Source organism: Cupressus sempervirens, chromosome 2 (assembly GCF_028749045.1).
Source record: "Cupressus sempervirens isolate cs-2001-9-10 chromosome 2, ASM2874904v1, whole genome shotgun sequence".
Classification (NCBI taxonomy): Eukaryota; Viridiplantae; Streptophyta; class Pinopsida; order Cupressales; family Cupressaceae; genus Cupressus; species Cupressus sempervirens.
The window spans coordinates 95,619,752-95,640,732 of record NC_143119.1 but is presented as its reverse complement, the minus strand read 5'-3'; the positions used below and the strand labels follow the sequence as shown (position 1 = coordinate 95,640,732).

The following is a 20,981-nucleotide window of genomic DNA, read 5'->3' as shown; positions in this document are numbered from 1 at the left end:
GCACAGCAGAACAAGTACATTTGCCTACAAAAAGCATTAGATGACGGTTTCTTTTAAACCAAGGGATTTCACTAGAGTTTTCGGCATCCCTGGTCCCGATGGTAAGAAGGTAGAAATTAAGAACCGCAAGCTCTCTCAGGAAAGGAAGGAACATTGGATACGGCTAGTGGGCTACGACCTTTCACCCGAGGAGATGGATTCGATGGTGGCTAAGGGGTCGCAATGCCGAGGGCTCCGCAAAGATTTCATTCGAGAAGGTCCTTGGCGGTGCATCATGGATGTCATCAAGAGCAGGTTGACAGGTGCCACTCAAGCTTCAGATATAGCATTGCCGCAAATTGTATTCATGAATGGTACCATGTAGGGTATGGTGTACGATTGGGCTTCGGTCCTCACCGACAGAATGGAGGAATTCATGACACTTCAGCATCGCACATTCTTTATGCCATATCATGCGATTGGTTTGTTCTTGGAGGCAGCGATTAATCAAATATCCATGGATGATTTTGAAGCGCCACCGCAGGGGAAGTTGGCACAAGGGGAACCTCCAGTATTTTACTAGAGGCATCTAGATACAGGCGGAACAGCTGCAGGACAGAAAAAAGTGTTTTTGGATTTGCAAGTGGCACATAGGGACACTGACAGTGGACGGGAGGAAACTTCAGAAAGCAGCAGAGTAGGGTATGAAGAGGATAGTACTTCAGCAGAGATGGGTAGCGGAGATAGTCAGCCCACATTTTTTACCCCGCCTCAGTTGTCTACTTCGGCGCACTTGACTACCTCTGCGGTAGTCATTCCGACGTTTGGTCAGCGCTATGTCCCTGTCCTTATGACTCCTCCAGCGGAGGCAAATGTCACACGGACAATGACGGAGATGGTCCCACAAATAGCGATAGATGGTGCCCGACGGACAGTCGCCGAGATATTGCCGACAGTTGTAGTGGAGGTGATTCCAGTTGTACCAGCAGATGTCACCGTCGCAGTCTCACCGAGAGCATAGTTGCCACCGCCAGAGCTTGAGCTGCAGGTTCGGTTGGAGGTCATAGATCGTGATGCAGTTGTCACCGTTTTGTCATCTTTTTTAGCAAAGGCCGAGTCAGCGCAGCCAGTACCGGAGGAGAACATGGAGCTCGCACAGTTAGACCAACCGGAGGTGATGGATAGAGCTAGTGAGTTTTTGAGGCAGTAGTTCCGACTCACTCCTGCCAAGCGGGGTCCGTCCATTCAGTCTCCTAGGCGTTCAGGAACATCACCAGCAGTACTAGAGCCTCAGCTTCAGGAGGAGGGAATGCCACATGCCGTGGTTGCGCCAACATCAGAGAAGGCGGCACCGGATGTGGGCATGGCTCCCGCTGATGAGGAGGAGAACAGTGATGCAGAATGGTCATTGGAGAACTTCGCGAAGGAGGATTACGGGTTGGATGAGGACAGGTGTCGGGATTACCTCAGGATTATGAAGTCTGCGTTGAAGAAGGGAAATGATGTGGCAATTCAGGCCCTGACTTGGCGGAGGGAGTGACATTTGATCAGAGCATATATCCGTGGGATTTGTCCTCGATGATTTCAGACTTGCTTTGTAGACAGGGGCTGACCGGTGGTGGAGACAGTTGAGATGTTGGCAGATTGGGCTGCTGAGCCGGAGTTGGGTCCCAGTGACACCCCTATGATGAAGCTGGCACATGAGATTGTGGGATTGTACAAGGAGGTTTACTATGGTCGTCGGCGTCCGGAGGTGGACAGGGTTGCAGTAGAGCGATCATTGGCAGCGGAGAGTGAGGCTAGACAGAAGATAGCCGTCGACTTGACCGATCAGCAGGCAGCATGGGCCGCAGAGCGGGCAGCACTACTGGCAGATTTGGCAGCAGCGGTGCAGGAGCGGGACGTGGCTGGGCAAGGTAGAGAGGCGGCGGTCCGAGATAAGGATGCGGCTGAGCACGAGATGCAGTTAGCTAGGAGGCAGGCTATGGATGCAACGCTTCTTCTAAAGGAGGCTTTTGAGGTTAATTCTCAGATTCAGACAGATCTCCGCATCAAGACAGAGCAGGTGTATGAGTCAGGTCGCCAGCAACACACTTCTGGGACGCCCCCTTCTCTCTAGTATTTCTTCTGTGTCTGTAAGTTGTCTCCTAATTTTGTTAGTCGTTAGGAGACGATTGTTTTTTTGGGGGGGATGGTGTTAGCCGACTGGATGGGTCCGGCGGTGTTTTTGTAGCCGACGGATTGATTGTCGTCGGTGTTTTGTATTTTGTAGACGACGGGTAAATAGTTTGTAGCAGCTGTAATGTTGTGGCCGACGGACTCCTTCGGGAAGGTTCGGCAGTAGTATTTATATCCCGTCTGGGATTATTGTAAACCATCAATCATCTACTATTGCGAATATTATTCTGCTATTATATTCCATTGTCTGTATGCGTTGATTTCTTTACCACTACGGTAAACAACCTCGTGTTTCAGAATATCATGATATGGCTGAGAAGAGAACTGATAGGTATTTTCCACTGCTGAGGTATAGTGGGCAGAATTCTGAGTTTGGTATTTTGAATTTGTAGATGTCTTCCATACTGTAATTGCTGTTGTTGAGGAAGACATTGGAGCTGGGAGTTTTGATAAATTGTATCTACATAAAGGTGTTCTCTCCCACTAGAATTTATCACCACGACTCCTCTATTACAACTAAAAAAACTTGGATTCATATCACACTACAATCACTTAAAAAGAGTAAAGTTTCACACATCTCTAAAGGGACAGAAACGATCAACTCTTCATGCATAGCTTTAATCACAAGCAAATCAATTACGAAAAGTTATGGAGATCATGATCCTAAACTTACATCATCACAAAAGCTTTTCACAAAAGACAAAGTAAGAAAGGCTCAAGCAAGAAATCAAAATAAAGGATATGAGAAATTCAATCATAACTCTCTTTCTTCTATAGTTGTGAATTACATGAATAATACAAAGGTTACTTCATGCATCTCTGATGCAGAGCTACACCTTTGGAAACTTCTTGTGGGATTGAGCACTCAAGAAGTTTCAACAATGGGCTCTTACACATCAAGGAAAACTTACAAGCTAAAACAACATCAAAATTCTTTAAAGATTCACTTATAACTTCCACAAATGAATAGATATGAGAAATTCGGAATTCCTTTTATAAGAATGAATATGAATATGTTATAGATATTTTCTCCAAGTTACAAAAGAATATAATGAGTATAATGAAATTTGTAACACTGCTTCGAAAACTGCTAGTTCAAAAAAAGGTTCAGTCATGCCTTCACTAAAATGACCATAACTTCTGTAAGTCACAATGAAATTGAACCAAACAAAAACCATATTAAAGCTGACTCTCATACCTTTCTGAAAATATAAGTTACTATTCTTTATTTGCTCATATGTGTTCGTACCAATAGAAACAACAGTTGGATTTCTGGAAAAATAATTCAGAAAATTAACATAAAACTTACAAAATAAAACTTATTTTCATTTCAATTCTCCTCAAAACTTCTCCAACAATTCAAATCCGTATACACCATGTAAATCACATCCAATACATCATATTTAAAGCTTTTCCAACTTCTATAACCTATAATCTACCCTCTATGACTCTTCACCTTCCTCTTTACATCAACTTTTCATATTGTCAACTTTTTATGACAATATTTTATTACATATTTGAAACTTTTGCATTTTCTATAAAAATGACCTCTAAACTTTATAAATCCTTAATATCATGTAAAAATAGACTGCCTATGACATTTTAAAATATTACTACCCTTTCAAAGGCTTATTTTCATAATATGACCACACTATGTCCTTCGACAATTCAATACATATGACTTTATTTAGCCTTACATATTGACTTAAATAAATTCAAAATACATTTGAAATATCATGATAAGTAATTAAATGTCTTCTATCCTCATGGAGACTCTTATTTTGCCTTTCTTTTGATGGGTGCTATTTCACCAATCCCACTACATCATCTTGAAGTAGATGAACTAGGGGAGTTGAAAATATGGAGAGATGATAAATCAAATAAAAAATGGTTGGAAAAGTGTGAAGACAAAAGCGATCTCCAATTTACTCCTAATGTATTGTTGGGAATCTGAGCAAAATATGCAAATTTTTTGAGAAAAAACATATAAACGATTTTGAAAAATCTGAGCAAATAATTTCAAAAGAAGTTATAGATTTTTCAAAAAAAATTGAAGTATTGACTTTGATACCATATTACGAAGTAATTGATAAAATACTTGCTTGTTATTAACAAAGACCGAAAGGTCATTACATACAAAAGAATAAAACAATGTTTCCTTGGGAAACGATCGTAAAGAATAGAAGCATTCTATTCTAACAGGGAAAGCAAAAAAAGCTAAAGCTAACTAGATATTTACAATAGATTACCATTAACTAATAATAGATGAATATCTATTATCGTAATAGTATGAACTTAGATAGTCATATCATACATTCATTCATAATTGTATTTGTTAACCGTTAGCAAATGACAGTAAATGATAATAAAGGTTAATAGTTGTTCAACTTGCCTCTTCACACTTATAATTATCCAAGCCGATTGGCTAAGAGAGATGTGCATGAGATTTGATTTTATAAAATCAGTTCCCTTGTGGATTACACCCATAGAGCATTTTGGTTGCTATTGCAACCTTACATATTAAAGAGCAAGCATTAATACAACAATTCAGAGGTGACACCATGTACATAGCATATTCATATTTGTGTATCAGAGATGGCTTCAGAATAGCAGATTATACAATTCTAATCAAAAAATATCCAAAACAACACTATCTACCATTTGATCATTCTGTCATAGCAACACATATTACATTGTCTATCAGAAACGGCCTGCAGATATTCCATATTGTTAAATCAGAGATAGCCACACACACACACACACACACACATAGAGAGAGAGACATTTGAAGTGCTAAGTATCTATTGCAGTCACAACCCTTTTAATATTCACTATATTCTATTGTGGCATATGAATTACAGTTGTAAACACACGCACACACACCCACGCACACACTCGCGCACACACACACACACACACATTCAAAGTGCTAAGTATCTATACCTTGTTAATATTCACTATATTCTATTGTGGCATATGAATTACAGTTGTAAATACACACACACACACACATTATTTCCCTTTCCATTACATAATCCATCGTCTTTACATTACTCATTGCATGCTTGTTGCATCATAATACATTGTGCACTTGTACTGCACATTTCACCCTTGCAGAATAATTCATTAGTACATATTATCCATTTTAGCATTTGGAGTTACTAGTCATGCATACATTTATTGTTCTGCATTCATAATATAATAGATTTAGCAATAATGTTGCAGTTCACATAGTGTCCAAGAAACAGAAAAATCAGACATTGTGTTCTTCCTTTGACTTTCCCTCTGATCGGTCCAGAATTCGCACATTTTAGGGCTTATAAAAATAACAAATCTTCTTTGGAAATAGCTTTGTTGTGTTTATAAGAAATGGTGGTATTTCACACATATTAGGGTTTTTGGAGAACTTTTTTTCTGATGTGGTTTTGGTGGTAGATTAATCCCATATTTTTTGGGATTTAAACCTGTTTTAATTGTATTTTTTGCACAAAAAATCGTTGACCATTATTGACTGATTTTCACCTCTTTTTGGTGGAAAAATCAGCACCAACCGCGATGCCAGATCAATCACGATTTTTTGTGGATTTTTGCTACTAAATTTTTAAGTATACATGAAACATGTAATAAATTTGATATATTGAATCTATGGACTTAATATGGGATAATAATAATTGATTAATTAATATATTATTTATATTTATTTAAATTATTATTTTATTCATTTTATATTCTAATGTTATTATATTCACTAGAATTTATTATTTATTATGTTATTATTTATAGATTTCAACCTTGAGAGAAGGGGACATTACATTTTTCCCCTGTCATGCTGTCCCCCTGACCGTCCTTCACCTAGAGTTGATGTAACATTGACATAAGCCAAGATTTAAAGATTCCCTTTGTTGTTATGATCTCTGTTTCTTCTGTTCCCTTTCCAATGTAAACCTGAATTTTGGCTTTTGCTGTTTCTTGTTCTTTTTCCTAGGGCATGTACCATTCCGTCTCTCTTTCTAGAGAAATGTTGAAATCGGATTTTTATTGCTTTTTGATACTCTATATTTCCTTTTACTTATGGTACTTGAGTAACTTTAGTCACTTCCTTTGGCTTCATCAAAGAAAGATTTTCTTATAGGTCCATTGTTCTCTTTTGATAATTCATAATTGGCAAATAATTTTACATTTTTATCCAATTTATACATATGAATGTGTCCTGTGTAACTCCTCGAATTGGCCACCACCTGTAATTTTCAATTATTTGAAGTCTCTGTTATCTTTTTCGTAGATTCTTATGTCCACGAGTCTTTAAAAGTAAAACGGAATTTATGTTTCATTGATTTTTTACTAATCAAATATTTAAATGACAGTAGCATGTTGTTTTCTTTTGCTTGTTATGCCAAGTGCAGGTAGATTGTTGTAGTTAAAGTTTTGTTTGTAAGGTATTTTTTTTCCTGACAAGGTGTTAGACATGTTTTTATTGCAGCTATCAAAGGCAGGAGAGCTTCCACAACCAAGGGTACATGGCTGGAGAGGCTTGGTAATTGGGATGAAATCCTTGTAAAGGAAAAATTGGAAGAAGATTTTGATAATCTGAGTAGCAAATTTGCAATTTCTTTTGATTGGCAAGAAATGAAAGAAAATTTTGAGCTGCAGCAGAAACGGAGATTGCCCAATTACCAAAGCTACAGGGGTGAGTGGATCTCAAAGAGGTGGTGGCAATATCGTCCAAAGTTGCCTTATACATATTTTCTTCTCAAAGTTGAATGTTTAGAGGTGAGCATGTTCCTCTTTTTGTGCATCTGGAGGGTTGTCCTATGAATTTGCTAGCAACCATACTTTTAATGATACATTAGACATACATAATGAGATATTAATTAATTATTGGCTGCTTTTAGCTTTTCAATGAACTTCAAACATCCTTAATTCTATATTTGTATTGTGCCATTATTATCATATTGTGAAAATGTTTTTGTTTTCAATTTCTTTGATTTGTATTTCATCTGAACTACATCAGTAAGTCAAAGTGCCAATTACATACATCTGAACCTGCATCAATAATTCAAAGTGCTGATTAGATTCATTGATATACAGGTTGAGGCAGTGGTGTTTGCTGACAATTTGAAAAGAGCTTATGTCACAATGAAAGAGGGGTTTCCTTCTGAATATATTGTAGGATCTATAATTCTTTTCCCCCTTAAATGCACTTGTTATATACAATCTTTTAACTCATTTGAGTGGAACCTGCTGTTTTCTTTGCATTTCTATACTTTCACATCCTCCTTCCAGAATGCAAAATCTCGCAACTGTGTTGCCACCACAAGTTACAATATCACTGAAGACTTTCTAAATTTATGCAGAGACTGAAGTTTAAATTGTTTATGTGTTCAGGTTGACATACCTGTGGATCCTTACCTTCCTGAGTTGCTTGCAAGATCTGGGGTTGATGTGGACATTGAGTATGGCGGAAGTTCATTTCTCTCTTTTTTTCGAGTATTTGCTGTTATGGCACCAGGTTTGTTGGTGCTTTGGTCCATGTCTAGCTTTGTGCGTGCACTGCTGCAATCTTCTCGAGAAACTCTCTATAGAGCAGTTTTATCAACTGATGAGAGCCTGCTTTCAGTAAGTCCAATATCTTCAACTCTTGCTCTTTAATTTATATGCATGTCTTGATGTTCTATTATCTTAATTTATCGGTACCCATTCTTCGCAATAAAATAATGTATTAAAATAGTGAAATATGCCAACAAAGACTTTTGGATATTGTATGGATGCTTATATGATTTAAATAAATCTGATGTATAAAATAGCCATATGCTCACAGAAATCTTGAATTTAAATTCAAAACAATATAACCAAACCACTTCTGCTACCTATTATGATATTGTAATGTTTCTATAATGGTCACCTAAGTTTAGGCAGCTTCTAGTTCTGTCTTTTGTTTATTTATTTTTCCTTTTAGAAACATTGTAATGTAAATTGCCTATATAATGCACACTTTATTTTCATTATTAGATAAACTATTTCCATTACATAGTAATAGAGTGGGTCGATGGGGTTTTTAAAAATTCATGGAATTTGTGGGCGGCTGAGAGTTTTTCTGTTTTGTTTTTGCTATGAAAAATATTGTTAAGAGCAATTTCAAGGGTTTTTCTACAGAAATTTTGTTTCCTTGGCATTTCTTTTTTGCTGCTAATCAAAGCCCGTGCTAGGGTTTCCGATCTAGCATGTTTCTCTATGCCTGTATCTGCTTATTGGTCCGCATGCCATTCTCTTTTTGCGCACAGTTTGTGCCTTCTTTGCTGCATCAGTGTTTCTTTACAGAAAGGTTTCCTGAAGACATTGCTGCATGTCAGGTTGTGTGGAGTTCTTTTGTGGGCCATTCAACGACTTTGATTTGTGATGGATTGTGTCTTATCTGCCTGCATTTTGTCATGTGCTCGTGATCTTCATTCCAGCTCTTTTTTCGCAATTGCCATGATAAAAACTTGTGGAATTTGTGCACCCAATCTACTGGTGTTTTTCATGATTTCTAGCTGCTATAACTGCCAATGCTTCTGTTATTTCCAGGCAACAAGGGTTTCTTTTGCATCTCTTGATTTTTTGCAAATTTTGATCTAGGTTTTTTGGAGTAGTAGTTTTTTTGTTTTTATCCCCCAAAAGTTGTTTTTATTTTAGGGTTTTATATTTTTTACCCACAATTTTTTTTGGGTTTTCTCCATTTTTCTTCAAAAATCATGATCATGTTTATTGTCCATTAGTGTTTGACACATTAGCCTATTATTGTGATCTTCATAGGCTAATTATTGTGGATAGAGGGTCTTCCGAGGCTTAAGCTTAAACTTAAGCCATGTATTAGATATAAAAGTGCAAGGAGTTGTGGAGAAAAAAATGCAGCTGCGCGGTGGTCTGGTTTGTGCTAGGGCTTGCGTGCCCTAGCCCGACTTGCGTCTTGTGCTTGTGTCTGAGATCTCTGGCGAGATTTTTGCTGATATCGGGGGGACATTTTTTGCTGGTAGGGGCGTGCACTGGTCAGACAGTGGTCTTGGTAGTTTTTCAGTCCGTGGGTGGATGCCTTCAGTTTGAGACCCACCCTAGGTGTGTTCTCGATGGGGGGCCTGCGAGGTTCTGTGATTGTGGGGCTCCTGCTCCATCTCTTTCTCATTTTGTTGAAGCCCTGGTTCGTTTGCATGGGGGATCGAGGCATAGTCTCTTCTTAGATTTCATTTGGAGATATGGCAAATGGGTGAACCGTCTTCTGTGATGCATGTCAGTGATAAGGATTTGATTGGTAAATCCCAATTTGGGAAAGGTGATTCCTCTCTAAAAGTGATGTTTCGATTAAGAAAAGTTAACGGATATTTGTAGAGATCCGAGGACCGCCCAGTGTTGGTTATTCAACCTGCGCAAGTTTTGAAGGATGTTGAATACTAGTGCAATCATGCCCTCATTTGTAAATTTTTGGGCCTTCGCCTTTCTTTGTTGGTGCTGGAATCCTGGGCATGTCAGGTGTGGAACCCAGAAGGAGATATGGAGATTCTATTAGCGGCTAATAATTATTTTCTGGTTATCTTTTCAAGCATGATGGACAAGAATAAGGCATTTGAAGGAGGCCCTTAATTCTTTAACCAGGTGGGGCTCTTCATCAAGCCTTGGCACAGGAGTGTCAACTCTGTTGAGTAGACCCCCTTGCGAGTTCCTATGTGGGTTCGCTTGCCAAGGCTTCCTTTAGAATTTTGGAGGGAAGATATTCTTCACTCAATCTCTTTGCTTCTTGGAAAACCTGTGGGTTCGGCTACACAAACTTAGGATCGTAGGGTAATTTCTTTTGCTCGTATTTGTGTAGAAGTTAATTTAAATAATCCGTTGCTAGATTCTATGGAGATTTGCATGGGATCATCTTTTTGGATCCAACAACTGGATTATGAGACCCTTCCATTTAGATGCAGAATTTGCCATGAATATGGTCATTTACATCGCAGATGCCCCAGGAATAAGTCTTCCCCTTTGGCTGTCCTCGGACCTCCTAGGGTGGACAAGGGGAAGGCTCCTTTATCTAATGGACCTGTTGATAGCGAGGGATTTATTCAGGTTAAGTCTCATAACAACGGCAAAGGTAAGAAGAGAACCTGGATGGACAGACAGACTGATGGCACCTTTAATAGGTTTGATGCTCTTGGTGACTTGGTCCAAGAAGAAGGTACTCTAGTTGAGCTCTCTTCTAGGGCTAAAGGTCAGCATGAGGTACAAGTTGAAGATGCGCAGAAGGAGGATCAAATTCTATCTTAAGGGGACCAACAGGCTGGACAGTTGGCTATTGATTTGCCTCCTCAAGTTCAAGATTTTGGAGACCTTCGGGGGTCATAGGGTATGAAGGGCTCAGTTTTGGTTGCTCCTAGTCCCCTTACTCCTAAGAGGACTTCAGATTCTGTAAAGGGGAATAAAGCTCCTCCTGTCTTAGGCATCCAACAAAAAACCTTCAAAAAGGGGCCTTTAGATAAATTGGCAAAGAGTGGTAGGAAAACTGATCAAGAGAAGGTGAAGATCATGGGTGATACTTTGGTTGAGTTTGGGTTTGTGAAACCCATTGACTCTCACTTCTCCCACCCCCACAAATGATTGTTTTGTCATGGAATGTAAGGGGGTTGAACAACATCCCCAGACAAAAGGCTGTTCACAGATTAATTGATTCTCAGTCTCCTGATGTGGTTTTTATTCAAGAAACCAAGCTTAAAATGGATGGTTTTGCTAATTGTGCTTCGCGTATTTGGCCCCATGGCTCTTGGCAAGGGGTGGGTGCTTTGAACAACGCGGGGGGGTGGCTTGCTTTTAGAACCCAAGGAAAGTTTTCCCTTTATGGTGGATTTCTAGTCGGTCCTCCATTTCATTGGTTGCCTCTAGTTTTGAGACTGGAGAAAGGTGTCTTTTATCCAATATTTATGCTCCTATTGACTTTTCAGGTAAGTCCCATTTATGGGCTCATATCAGATTCATCCGGTCCCTGGACCCATTTCTTCCGTGGATTATGGCTGGAGATTTGAATGTTGTTACTAGTCTGGATGAAAAATGAGGGGGGTTAGCCAGGCTGGACTCGTCTTCAAATTTGCTCAGGGATATGATTGATTCCTTGAATCTCATTGATGTAAAGCCAACCAATGGTGTATTTACATGGAATAATTGAAGATGTGGTATTGAGGCTATCTCAAAAAGGCTTGACAGATTTTTGGTTTCCTACTATTGGATGAACAACAGGTGGATCACCAGTTCTGAAATTCTTGATTGGAGAGGCTTTGACCACTGGCCTATTATGCTCTTCATCACCTCTTATAGAGTCACCAAAAATCTCTCTTTCAAATTTCGGTGGATGTGGTTAAGAGACCTATCTCTACCAGACCTTATGTTGGATTGGTGGTATGAGGGGATGCTTGCCCATGGGACAGCCATGTTTACTTTCAGTAAGAGGCTTCAACATGTGAAGTACAGGCTTAAGAGATTTAATAAACAGTATTTTGGGAACCTACATGTTCAGAAGATAGCTGCTTAGTCCAAGTTGGATAATATTACTTGTTAGATTCGGGACCAAGGGTTGACTTCTGATCTTAGTAAAGCTGAATCCTCGACTCTTAAGGGACTTGAAGAGTGGGAGCTTTGGGAGGAGATTTTCTGGAAGCATAAATCTTGTATTGATTGGCTTCAAGAGGGGGATAGGAATATTGCTTTATTTAATAACTCAGTTAAGGCTCGGAGGTAGGGGAATTCTATCTCCTCTCTTGTCTCAACTGATGGAGCTCGGATCTCTTGTGAAGAAATTTCTAGGGAAGCTGTCAATTATTTGTCTAATCTTTTTACTAGGGAGGATCTTACCATTGGGACCGAGGAGCGGGCCATCTTGGATTGTATCCCCCACCTGATCCCTGCTAAGATGAATGGGGCCTCTTAAGTCCTATCTTGTTACCTGAATTGGAGAAAGTTGTGTTTAATATGAAAAAAGGTAAGGCCTTTGGCCTAGATGGATTTTCGATTGAGTTTTCTCAAGAATTTTGGGAAATAATAAAGTTTGATCTCCTAGATGTGGTTCAGGAATCGCATAGAAACAAATAGATGCTGAAGTCTTTGAATTCTACCTTCTTGGCTCTCATACCTTAGAAGGGGCTAATCGGTTGGATCAATTTAGGCCTATAGTGTTATGTAATGTTGTCTATAAGATCATCACCAAATTGATTGCTAAGAGACTCAAACCACTCCTTGGTTCTTTGACCTCTGCTGAATAGGGTGGCTTTGTTGAGCGAAGACAAATTTTGGATGGGGTTGTTATAGCAATGGAGGCTGTTTACTCTATGGCTGCATCTAAGGAGAAAGCTATGTTCATTAAACTTGACATGGCTAAAGCTTATGACCGGGTGAGTTGGGAGTTCTTACAGAAAATTCTTTCGGCTTTTGGTTTTGATGAGGAGTGGGTGAATTGGGTTCTTAGCTATGTGACCTCTTCCTCCTTCTCAGTTCTCATTAATGGGGAACCTTCAGAATTGTTTGGTGCTTCTTGGGGACTTCAGCAAGGGGACCCTTTGTCCCCCTATTTATTCATTATCATGGCGGAGGGTCTTAGCAGATTTATAAAATCTCAGGTGAGGCAGGGTCTTATCCAAGGTTGGAGCTGGCAAAATAATTTTCCTTCCTACTCTCATCTTCAGTTTGTGGATGACATTGGGTTGTTGGGCATGGCTAGAATCAATGAGGCAGTGAATTTCAGGAAAGCTTTGGATATCTATTTGAAAGCCTCAGGTTAGAGAATTAATGATCATAAGTCTTCCATTTATTTCTTTAATACTCGTTTTATTCAGAGCAGGATTGCCAGAGTTCTTTGATTTCAAATCGGTGCCCTTCTTTTGATGTACCTTGGGGTTCCTTTGTCCTTGGGATCTCAGCGTAGAGGCTACTAGCAGGGGATTTTGGATAAATTCTGGAGTAAGGTTAGTCATTGGACTTGCAGATGGTTATCTTCTGCTGGGAGAGTGGTTCTCCTAAAGACTGTGGTGTAGTCTCTTCCCATTTATAGGTGTTGTGTTTAGGCTCCCCCTTCCAGCTTTGTGAGGGATTTTGATGCTTTTGTTTACCGTACAGGTAAAGGAAATGAACGCATACAGACAATGAACACGAACAGCAGAATTATATTCGCAATAGTAAGTGAATGATGATTTACAATGATCCTAGACGGGATATAAATACTACTGCCGAACCTTCCCGAAGGAGTCTGTCGGCCACAATTATTCTATCCGTTACAAACTATTTACCGCCGGACCGTCGGCTACGGAATACCGAAACACCGCCAGACCGTCGGCTACAGAATACGGAAACACCGTCGGACCGTCGGCTACAGAAACACCGCCGGACCGTCGGCTACAGAAACATCGCCGGACCGTCGGCTACAGGAACACCGTCGGACCGTTGGCTACAAAATACAAAATACCGCTGGAACCATCCCGTCGGCTAACACCATCCCCCCCATAAAGAAAAGTCGTCTCCTGACGACTGACAATATCTGAGACAAATTAGCAAAAAATACATTTACAGAGTGACTACAACAAGAGAAATCTGCTTCCGACACATCACTGTCACCTTCGTCCCGTGCCTATAGCCTCTGCTAACACAATACTGTCTCCTTAAGTTGACCTTGATAGCCACCTTTGCTACTTTCTCTGTTTCCAATTCCTCGATACCCTGAGCCCAGTGTCGCTGCACTGCCTCCAACTGGATGATCAGCTCCTCCCGAGCTCTCTACGCATCCACCAAGACAGCCTCACAGCCAACACTTGCTCTCACTGCCTCTGGCACACAGAAAGTCCATGCCTGCAGCGACTTCAACTCTTCTCAACTGTTCAAACTCCCACGATTGATATCCGCCACGACTGGGGGTCCAGGGGGCAACGCCCCCGGTGGGGTCGCGCTCCCTGTCGCAGTATAGGGCGAGGTCGAGGGGCAGCGCCCCTCGCCGCCAAGACCAAATTAGCACTTCGAAACCCACACAAAAATGCACGGAACACACCATTTCTGTCATTATCTACCGATTCTGCACTCTTTCTGGCAACCACGGATGCGTCCCTTCCCTTTGGCATCATCTGTCACTCATTTTGAACAACTTGATTCTGTCGATGTTTTTTTTTTTTTTTTAGGTACTGAACCTCTGACTGGCGCCCGCGACCTTTTTGGCATTACTCGCGGCCTTCCTGTTCTTCCCGTGGATCATTAGTTTCAATTCCTCTCTCTTCCTTCGTGATCAAATTTTCGCTGACTGCCACTACCCACTCATAATCTTCTGTGCACTTTTGTAAGAAGAACTAAACGAGACAACCCCCTCAATTGAGACGCCCTTATCTGCCTGTGTGAAACTAGAGCTTGACAAAAACCAATTTCCAACTGTGCGTCAAGGAATTTCCATACCCTGTTTCATGGCTCTAAATTTACCGTTGGCTTGGAGATCGCTTGCTTGCTGCATTTGCTTAAAAATTTCCAAAGCTGAACCCGCGGAAGCTCTTTAATCTTCTCCGATGCCTGCGGGGCTTTATTTTCTTCGCGGGAGCTATTGCCCGTGGGGCCTCCATTTGGTGTTGTCCGCGGGACCTCCGACAGGTGTTGCCCGCGGGGCCTCCGGCAGGTGTTGCCCGCGGGGCCTCCGGCAGGTGCTTCCCTCGGGGCCTCCGGCAGGTGTTGCTTGCGGGGCCTTTACGCGGCTTTTTTTTTTGTCAATATATTTTTTATTTATTTATTTTTTATTTCAATATATATATATATATATATATATTTTTTTTTTTTTTATAATTTTCCCTTTTTTTTTAAAAAAATTTTCCCTCTTTTTTTTTTTTTTTAATTGTTTTTTCAAATTTAATCCTAAAAGAAATCAAATAACAGAGATACCTCCATTTTGCCTCTAGGCGTCGCCATTCTGCAACGACGACGGAGTCAAGTGGCCATCCTGTGACAGTGACGGAGTCTTCCTGGCACCATAGTTTTTGAATTTGGATCTGTTGACTGCCGGAGGTACCTTCTACCCGTCCAAAGTTGATAATCTGATCGCTCCATTTTCGCCGACCTTCCGAATCCGGTATGGTCCAACCCATCTGCCCCTAAACTTTTCCACTTTGATTTCATTCTGACCGTTGTACGCCTTACGTTTGTTCTGTGCCACCCCCGTCGCCCACTGTGCCTGTGGTCGTCGCGCAACTGGATTATTTCTTTGCTGTCGGTGCCCTTCCACTAATCTTAGGCTGCGGTGTAACCTTTTCTTTCTGCGCGGTCCATTCACCATGTATCGGACAGTGGAATTTTTCGTTTTTCTGTGTTCAGACTGTATGTTCTTCCCCTCAGCTTCAGCCATGGCAACTTTTCCTTCTTCCACTTCCCTGCATTCCTCCGGACATTCATTTTCCTCCTTTTTCTCATCTTCGTCGACCCTTAGCATATTACAACTCGGAAAGAGTTCGTAGTCTCCTATCTGCCAGTGGTAAAGGCCATTAACCGAGTCCAGGTCGTCGTCATTCGATCCTCCGTCAAGTCTCAATACTCCTCCTTCATCCGTTTCCATTCTCCTCTGTCCTTCGTCATCACTTTCGCCTTCACTGTCAGAATCTGACAACGTTGCCTCCTCGCCAACCATTTGCGTATGCAGGTCAATTATGAATCTTTTGCCTCCGCGCTCCATTGATAGGGTATTGCGTTTCCAATCATGTTGTACTTTTGCTTGCACCAACCAATCCCGTCCCAGAATAGCATCATAACCTTTTCTTTTTAATGGAATGACCACAAAATCCAATAAAAATGGTTGCGTACCAATTGTTACTGGTTGCGCTTTCAGAATTCCCAACGGTTTGATTCCATGTTGGTCTGCCGTGAGCAGCTGAAATGCAGGTGGCCACAGTGTCGGCTTTCCCAACTTCTTCCAAGTATCCTCCGGCAACACATTCACGCTGGACCCTCCGTCAACAATTGTCTCTGTCAAAACATTTCCCAAAATCCCCATCTCGACGACTGCTGGATGCCGTCCGGAGGTGAGTGCCAGCAGCATTGGGTCTGTTGTCATTACTTCCCTACTATTCCTTCCTGTGTCCTCCGGTGCTTTCGAAAACGGTGTATGATTCAGAATAGCCGTCCGTAATTGGGGCATTGTGAGAAGGAGGTCACTTATCTTGACTGGTATCTCCGTTTGTAAGATCTGTCATACAATGTTTTGTTCTGCAAAGTTCCTTGCCAAGGTGCCGGTGATATCCTTCAACTGAGATGTTCCCGCCGACGATGCCTTTGCAATGTCCGCCTGCGCTTCCCCCACTTTTCTCTTTTCCTCTGCTTGCCTCCGTGTAATTGCCAGAACCTCCTCTACCTCCGTACCAACAGTGATCAAGTTTACTCCAGCCTTTGGACACTTGGAATCTTCGTGATCGCCGGGTCCGCACCATCTGCATAATAATTTCGGTGTGTTTGCTGCTGTACAATCCCGTGCAAAATGACCCCACAAATTACATGCTCGGCATTGAACGATCGGCCGTCCGTTTGCATCATACTGGGTTCGACTTCGGCTTCCATTATTATTGTTAGTATTTTGTATTTTGTAGCCGACGGTCCGACGGTGTTTCTGTAGCTGACGATCCGGCGATGTTTCTGTAGCCGACGGTCCGGCGGTGTTTCTGTAGCCGACGGTCCGGCGATGTTTCTGTAGCCGACGGTCCGGCGGTGTTTCTGTATTCTATAGCCGACGGTCCGGCGGTGTTTAGGTATTCCGTAGCCGACGGTTCGGCGGTAAATAGTTTGTAACGGATAGAATAATTGTGGCCGACAGACTCCTTCCGGAAGGTTCGACAGTAGTATTTATATCTCGTCTGGGATCATTGTAAATCATCATTCATCTACTATTGCGAATATAATTCTGCTCTTCGTGTTCATTGTCTGTATGCGTTCATTTCCTTTACCTGTACAGTAAACATTTGGCGCCGTTGCCTTATTAATTTGGAAGGTGGGAGGAATGAAGATTAATGCCAAATCAGCTTAACAAGGATCGGAATAAGGCGAAGGGAAAAGATGGAATCCGTATTGCGCAAGAGAATTTAATTCTAGCACAGCAAGCCGAACGCCGACGAAGATTTTAGAGGATTGCCGACGGGAACCGAAGTGCGGAGGAATTGTTGGAGGAGACTCGGCAGCGGGTGGAATTGGTGGAAGAAGCACGGGAGGAGTTCTTGAATTTGTGTTCATCGAGGGAAGAAACTTCAAACGGGAGAGCATCAACTCGCACGGCTCGCAGTGCCGACGGAGCACGAACGTGGAGTGACCTCTTCGTCCAGGATAGACTTCTGCGGGAAACAATTTCGGAGGATCCTTCGTCTTCACCAAGGTTCGCAGTTGTCGACACCTCTAGTGTAGGAGTGCAAACCGTCGGTGTGGGAGTGCAAACCTCCGGTGTGGGAGACCAGTCCGCCGATGTGGGAGTACAGACTGTCGGTGTGGGAGTGCCGACCTCTAGAGTTATGGTGGGACCCAAAGAAAAATTACCGAAATTTGAAGGCGATGGTACAGCCGACCCTCTCTAACATTGTAAGACATGTGAGACAATCTGGCGGGCAAACGGAATCACAGATGCTGACAAATGGGCCAGGCAATTTCCGGAAACCCTACGGGGTGTCGCGATTGATTGGTTTTCGGATATGGATCCGCAGAAGCTGGATACATGGGATAACATTAAAAAGGAGTTCTTGGCAGAATTTAAACTTTTGCGGGATGATAATGAAATTTTAGCGAAAATTTTCAATACCAAGCAAGGGAAGCACGAAACTGTCCGTGTCTATGCCAGGAGATTGAAAGACTTAATAAACAAAATGGAAAGCAAGCCAGCGGACGGATTGCAGAAAAGGTGGTTTGTGGACGGCCTACGCTCACAGCTGCGGAGAAAAATGAAAATTGTACCACCGTCGTCATATGTGGATGCGTATAACAGAGCACTGGACCTTGAAAGTGAACAGAAGACAAAGAAGAAGAAAACTAGCTCCTCTAATTCTGATGACGACGAGCCTGCCGGAGATGATAGTAGTGACGACGAAGGTAGTAGCAAAAAGGTTCTTGCCTTACAAAAGGATATGGTTCGAATGATGAAAGAGTTTAAAAACATGCAGAAGGAGCCAAAAGGTAGTGAACTGTGGTGCACGAAATGTAAGACCGACGGTCATACTAAGGGATCGTGTCCGAAGAACCAATTTTGTGACATTTGTCAGATCATGGGCCATTCGACAAAGGAGTGCCCCTTTAACATGAAGACAAGAGGATCTCCGCAGGTGTTTCTCACACAAGAGGCTTCCCCGTCGAGTAGTAGCGGAAACACAAAATACCGCCGGAACCATCCCGTCGGCTAATACCTTTTTCTCGACAATTCCTTTGGTTTGGCAACCTTCCTTCCTCGAAGTGGAGCCTAGTCAAGTGGGAGTTTGTGTGTAGGCCGAAGCATGCTGGTGGCCTTGGTCTTAGACTAATGGCTCTTGTTGTCATGGGTTTGGCTGCCAAGATGTACTGGCGGTGATGCAATAATCAAGATCAAGATTGGGCCAAGATTCTTGCCCACAAGTATTTTCATGGTGCTGATTGCCTTAATCTGCCACGACTTGCTTTGGTGGGTAAAGGTTCTTGTATTTGGGACACTCTCAAGAAGGGAGCCCAACTTATTAAGGAGGGTCTCTTTTGGATTTGTAATAGAGGCTCGGATGCTCTGTTTTGGCAGGACTTTTGGGACGACCACCCTCCCATTCAGTCTAGCTTCCCCCAGCTTCGGCCTCTTTGCTATATTTTTACTAATGCTGGATGGTTTAAGGTGGAGCATTTTAAGATTGTCAAGCGTATGGGTCAGGTGGAGGTGACTTGTTGGAAGGACCCTTAGGAGTGGCCTGTGGGTGGTTCTGATGAGGATCGCGTTCTTCTTTCTAAAGCTTTGGAGAGTAGGTTTTGCAGCTCCTTTAATGTGAGAGACGTTTTGGCTTGGAGTTCTAGCCCAAAAGGTAAATTTACCATGGCTCAAGGCTATGCTATACTTGAAAGGAACTTAAATGGTCCAGCTGAGGTGCACTGGTGGAAGAAGGTTTGGAATAACTTTTCTTGGCCCAAATGTAATTTTTTCTTATGGTTATTGGCTTAGAAGAAATGCCTCACTTGGGAGAATCTTTGCAAATGAGGTTTTAAGCGACCTTCTGTTTGCTTCCTTTGTTTGAACGATGAGGAATGCACCTCTCACTTGTTTTTTCTCTGCCCTTTTTCGAGAGAGATATGGCATAGATGGTGGAAGGCTTGGCATCATGGTTGTATTCATGCTACCTCTTTGATTGATTTTTGGAAAAGTTTGGGCAAACCTCCAGTGAAGACTTCTTTCCTGCGGTTAGCCTGGACGGTTGGGTCGATTTTCATTCTCTGGAACCTTTGGCTAGAGAGGAACCGCAAAATTTTTTGTGACTCCAAATAAGGAAGTTTTCAATTGTGGAAGATGATTCTTAGTAGGCTTCAGGAGACTATTTTTGCAAAGTGTGATATGTCTGAAAGTATTGATCCTAGTGATCAGGCTATTGTGAGGAATTTAAACCTGGGTGATAGTAGATGGAGATGCGCTCTTGGAAAAAGACCTCGCCATGTCAAGCAACGGGTTTGTTGGGATGGGAGGTGGACTCCTTCCCCGGCTAGGATCTTGAAGATTAATATGAACGGTTCTTCTCGGGGGAACCCTAGACATGTTGGTATTTGGGGTATAGGTAGAGGTAATGATGGTGGTACAGTTTTTCTCTTCTCTATTTATAAAGGTCAACACTCTAATAATCTTATGGAGGCCCTTGCTATTAAGATTGTTGTTGAGAGAGGATGCTCTTTAGGTTGGAAGAGGATCATCTGTGAGTCTAATTCTCAGATTGTTGTGGATATGCCGAATAACCAGAGTTTGGAGGATGTTAGTTGGCAATTAGCCTCTTTAGTCAGACAAATTCTAAGTCTTTGTAGTTCTTTGGACTCTGTCTCCTTTCGTCATATCCCTAGAGAATGGAACAACGTGGCTGATTTTTTGGCAAAGTGGGCTTTAGAGAATGTGGATGGTTGGGATATTTGTGGTAGGGATGAGTTACCTTTTGAGTGTCGTGAGATCGTTGAACAGCTGTTGGAAGACAGGAATATGTAGTGTTGTTGTGGGCCTTTGGCCTTTGCTCTATACTTTGGATTTGATTGAATAAATTTTTACCCCTTTTTCAAAAAAAATAAAAAGTGCAAGGAGTTGTTATATTTAAAAAGTGAAGCCTCTAAGTGAAAAGCGTCTTCATGAAGCCATATGCTAGAAAAGTTATTTATTAAAAAAATCTAATGGAAGCTTCTAATTAATGGTGTATTGGTTAAGCCAAGTGGGTTATAAAAGGTGGCTTCATGAAGCAAATGAATCATCTGATTATTTGATTATCTTATTTTGCTTATGTTGCCTTTGGGACATTTTTGAGTCTAAAGTTTTTGTGCCCTTGCTGAGGTATAAGGGTTTGATTTTGAGTTGTGCATTTTAATCCATAGCTGGAGTATTGTGAATTGAACTCTGAGAATTGGTGAGTGTCTTCTTGAAGCTGTGGTTATTGTATCTGGGAAGGTTTGGAATTTCTGGAGTCATAAATTGTATTTGATTCAAACAGGAATCTCTTATTCCAGTCTACTGTTGGTGGCATTGAATTAATCTTGTTCTGAATTTGGAGGTATTTCCCTACTGTGTTTTACTGTGGCTGGGGAAAATCGCTCGTGTTGGAAATTTCTGTTTGTTGGCATCATTGATTCATCCACAGAATGGT

The 20,981-nt window shown here is 41.7% G+C and overlaps 1 protein-coding gene across 3 annotated transcripts in view; it reads left to right on the top strand.

Annotated features, from left to right (window-relative positions):
• Positions 1-20,981, top strand: part of FTSH12 (FTSH protease 12) — a 330,913-nt gene that overhangs the window by 57,415 nt on the left and 252,517 nt on the right. For all 3 annotated transcript variants that reach the window (XR_016359778.1, XM_089812775.1, XM_089812774.1), the window contains exons 4-6: positions 6,638-6,927; positions 7,246-7,323; positions 7,543-7,773. Coding sequence is in view for 2 of the 3 variants with exons in the window: in XM_089812775.1 (XP_089668901.1) it covers positions 6,638-6,927; positions 7,246-7,323; positions 7,543-7,773 (599 nt within the window). In the remaining variant the exon portion in view is untranslated. The remainder of the gene's footprint in view (positions 1-6,637; positions 6,928-7,245; positions 7,324-7,542; positions 7,774-20,981) is intronic.